General features: G+C 43.0%; 1 protein-coding gene across 1 annotated transcript in view; it reads left to right on the top strand.

Annotated features, from left to right (window-relative positions):
• Positions 1-2,500, top strand: part of pak5 (p21 protein (Cdc42/Rac)-activated kinase 5) — a 59,557-nt gene that overhangs the window by 47,658 nt on the left and 9,399 nt on the right. The window contains exon 7 of the mRNA XM_042095676.1: positions 546-679. Within this exon, the coding sequence (XP_041951610.1) occupies positions 546-679 (134 nt within the window). The remainder of the gene's footprint in view (positions 1-545; positions 680-2,500) is intronic.

The raw sequence follows: 2,500 nt of genomic DNA, 5'->3' as shown, positions 1-2,500 counted from the left end.
TGAGTCACCAGCAAGGCTTTGTGTGTGTGTATTTCTGTTTGTGTGTATGTGTATTTCTGCTTGTGTGTGTGTGTGTGTGTGTGTGTGTGTGTGTGTGTGTGTGTGTGTGTGTGTGTGTGTGTGTGTGTGTGTGTGTTTGTGCCTGTGCTTGTATACACGTGTCAAGGTTATCGGGGTAATTTTAATGTAAATGTGCCAATCCAATGATGTGGCTTAATTTATAATATTTCATGCCAATGGCTGCCTCCTGATATCATGTCAAAATTAGTGTGTCTCTAATATAGTGTATCTGGGTCCTAACTTAACATCAAAATATATTTATGCACCTGAATATGTAAATGCACAACCACCCACACACACACACACATACACACACACACACACACACACACACACTCAGACACACACAAACATGTGTTGTTTGCACACAGCTCAAGGCAAATACTGTATGTGGGTGTGTGTAAACTTTTCTCTTCTCTTTCTCTTTTCTCTTTTCTTTTCTCTTCCCTCTTTCTTTCCCCTTTCTTTCCTGCCCCCCGGCTCAGGTGGTGATCATGAGGGACTATCACCATGAGAACGTGGTGGACATGTACAACAGCTACCTAGTGGGAGACGAGCTTTGGGTCGTCATGGAGTTTCTGGAGGGAGGAGCTTTGACTGACATTGTGACTCATACCAGGTAACCTCTCCCACAGGATGTAGGCCCCTCCCCGTTTGCGCCCTCAACACATTGACCCAGTTTTGTTTTTAAAATCTTAGGTGATCCGATCACAAGTGGTCAGTTCTAAATACAAGGGTATTTAAGGGTATTTAACCACCAAGACGCATTGTGATCCGATGGCTACAGTAGGACCACTTGCTATGGTGGTCAGGAATGCATGTGACCACATCTTTTGTAGTGTAGACGCTAATGTGTTTTTATGCATCTCATACAATGAGAGTTCTAATGAATGTGACATTGGCATTAACGACATCTTAACAGAGGTGGTCAGCAACATTTCTGGCTGTACATCTTGTTTCAGCTGTTGTTAGATGCCAACCAATTGGACTAATTAAACATGGAATTTTCTTTTTTATTATTATTTCGTTTATTTTATTTCATTTTTATTTTTTACTTTTTATTATTTGTTAATTTGTTTGTCTTGGTGTCACGGGTACGCTGGCGACTACGCCGCTCTTCCAGCATCTTTTGTCTTGTGTGTCAGTCTTGTACAGTATGTGGAGCGCTTTGGGTTGCACTCAATGTGCTATATAAATAAAAGTGACTTGACCTGACTACTAGTGTAAACGGTGATGTGTCACGGCTGACCACCTGTGAGTAGATCACCCAAAACACACCCTAAGAATCTTTAGAATCTTTGATCGGAATAGCCGTTGTTGTCTACTTTTCTTTGAAAAGATACAGCAGGCAATCCGATTGACCGTATACACGGCTGTTCAATAGGAATAGGAACGCAATACACCACCTCTTTCACTCCGATTAAAATTCTGATCGGATCAAGCATTTTTATTCTTATTAAGGTGTTTATGTGAGAATTTTTAGCACAATTGAGCCGTTATTGCATTTCTAGTCAGATTAAAAGTGTCCATGTAAACGTGGCTAATGGGTATGATGTTGTTTTACAAAATGTGGACACTGAAAGATGTTTCGGATTCCAATTTCATGACGTCAGATAAAAGACTTCTGAAATATAGTCACAACTATCGAACAACAGCTTCAGGTTTTAGAACAGGCAAACAAACAGTAAGCCACTAGAGAGGAGCATCCAGTTTATGATGTGTTACAGTTTCTATGTGTGTGTGTGTGCGTGTGTCATGTGTGAAGTTTTGCATTTCTCCCTCTGAAACAAAAGGGTTGTCCAGAGAGTACAGTGTTTGAGGAGCTGTCTCAGCAGATAAAGCTAATTACAGTAATCAAAGACACATACATGGTGTATGTCTGTGTGTGTGTGTGTGTGTGTGTGTGTGTGTGTGTGTGTGTGTGTGTGTGTGTGTGTGTGTGTGTGTGTGTGTGTCAGTTCTGGGCACTAATTGTACGCTTTCAGTAGGGACAGTTGCCCTTTCTCTCTGTCTCTCTCCCACAGCCGCCCTCTTTCCCTCCGTCTCTTCTCTGCATCCCTCTCTCACTCCTCATCTGTCCTCCTGTTCATCCCTCTCTCCCACCCTCTTTTCCTCCTCCTCTATCTTTCTGCTCACCCCTCTCTCCCACAGCCATCTCTTTCACTCCTCTATCCATCATGTCATCCCTCTCTCTCTTTCTCCCTCCCTTCTCTGTCTTTGTGTTCATCCTTCTCTCTCTCCCTCTGTGTTTAGATCTCCTAGTGCAACTCTTTTCTCCTTTTCTCTCTTTCTCTCTCTTCCTCTTTTCCTCTCTCTCCATCACTCTCTGTGCCGACCCCCCCCTTGTTCATTTCTTTCCCACATCTCTCTCTCTCTCTCTCTCTCTCTCTCTCCCTCTACCTCCTCTGTGTCCCCTTCTTTCCCTACATACATACCCCCC

This window comes from Alosa sapidissima, chromosome 6 (assembly GCF_018492685.1).
Source record: "Alosa sapidissima isolate fAloSap1 chromosome 6, fAloSap1.pri, whole genome shotgun sequence".
Classification (NCBI taxonomy): Eukaryota; Metazoa; Chordata; class Actinopteri; order Clupeiformes; family Clupeidae; genus Alosa; species Alosa sapidissima.
The sequence above is the reverse complement of the archived record's forward strand: the minus strand, read 5'-3'. Positions and strand labels throughout refer to the sequence as shown.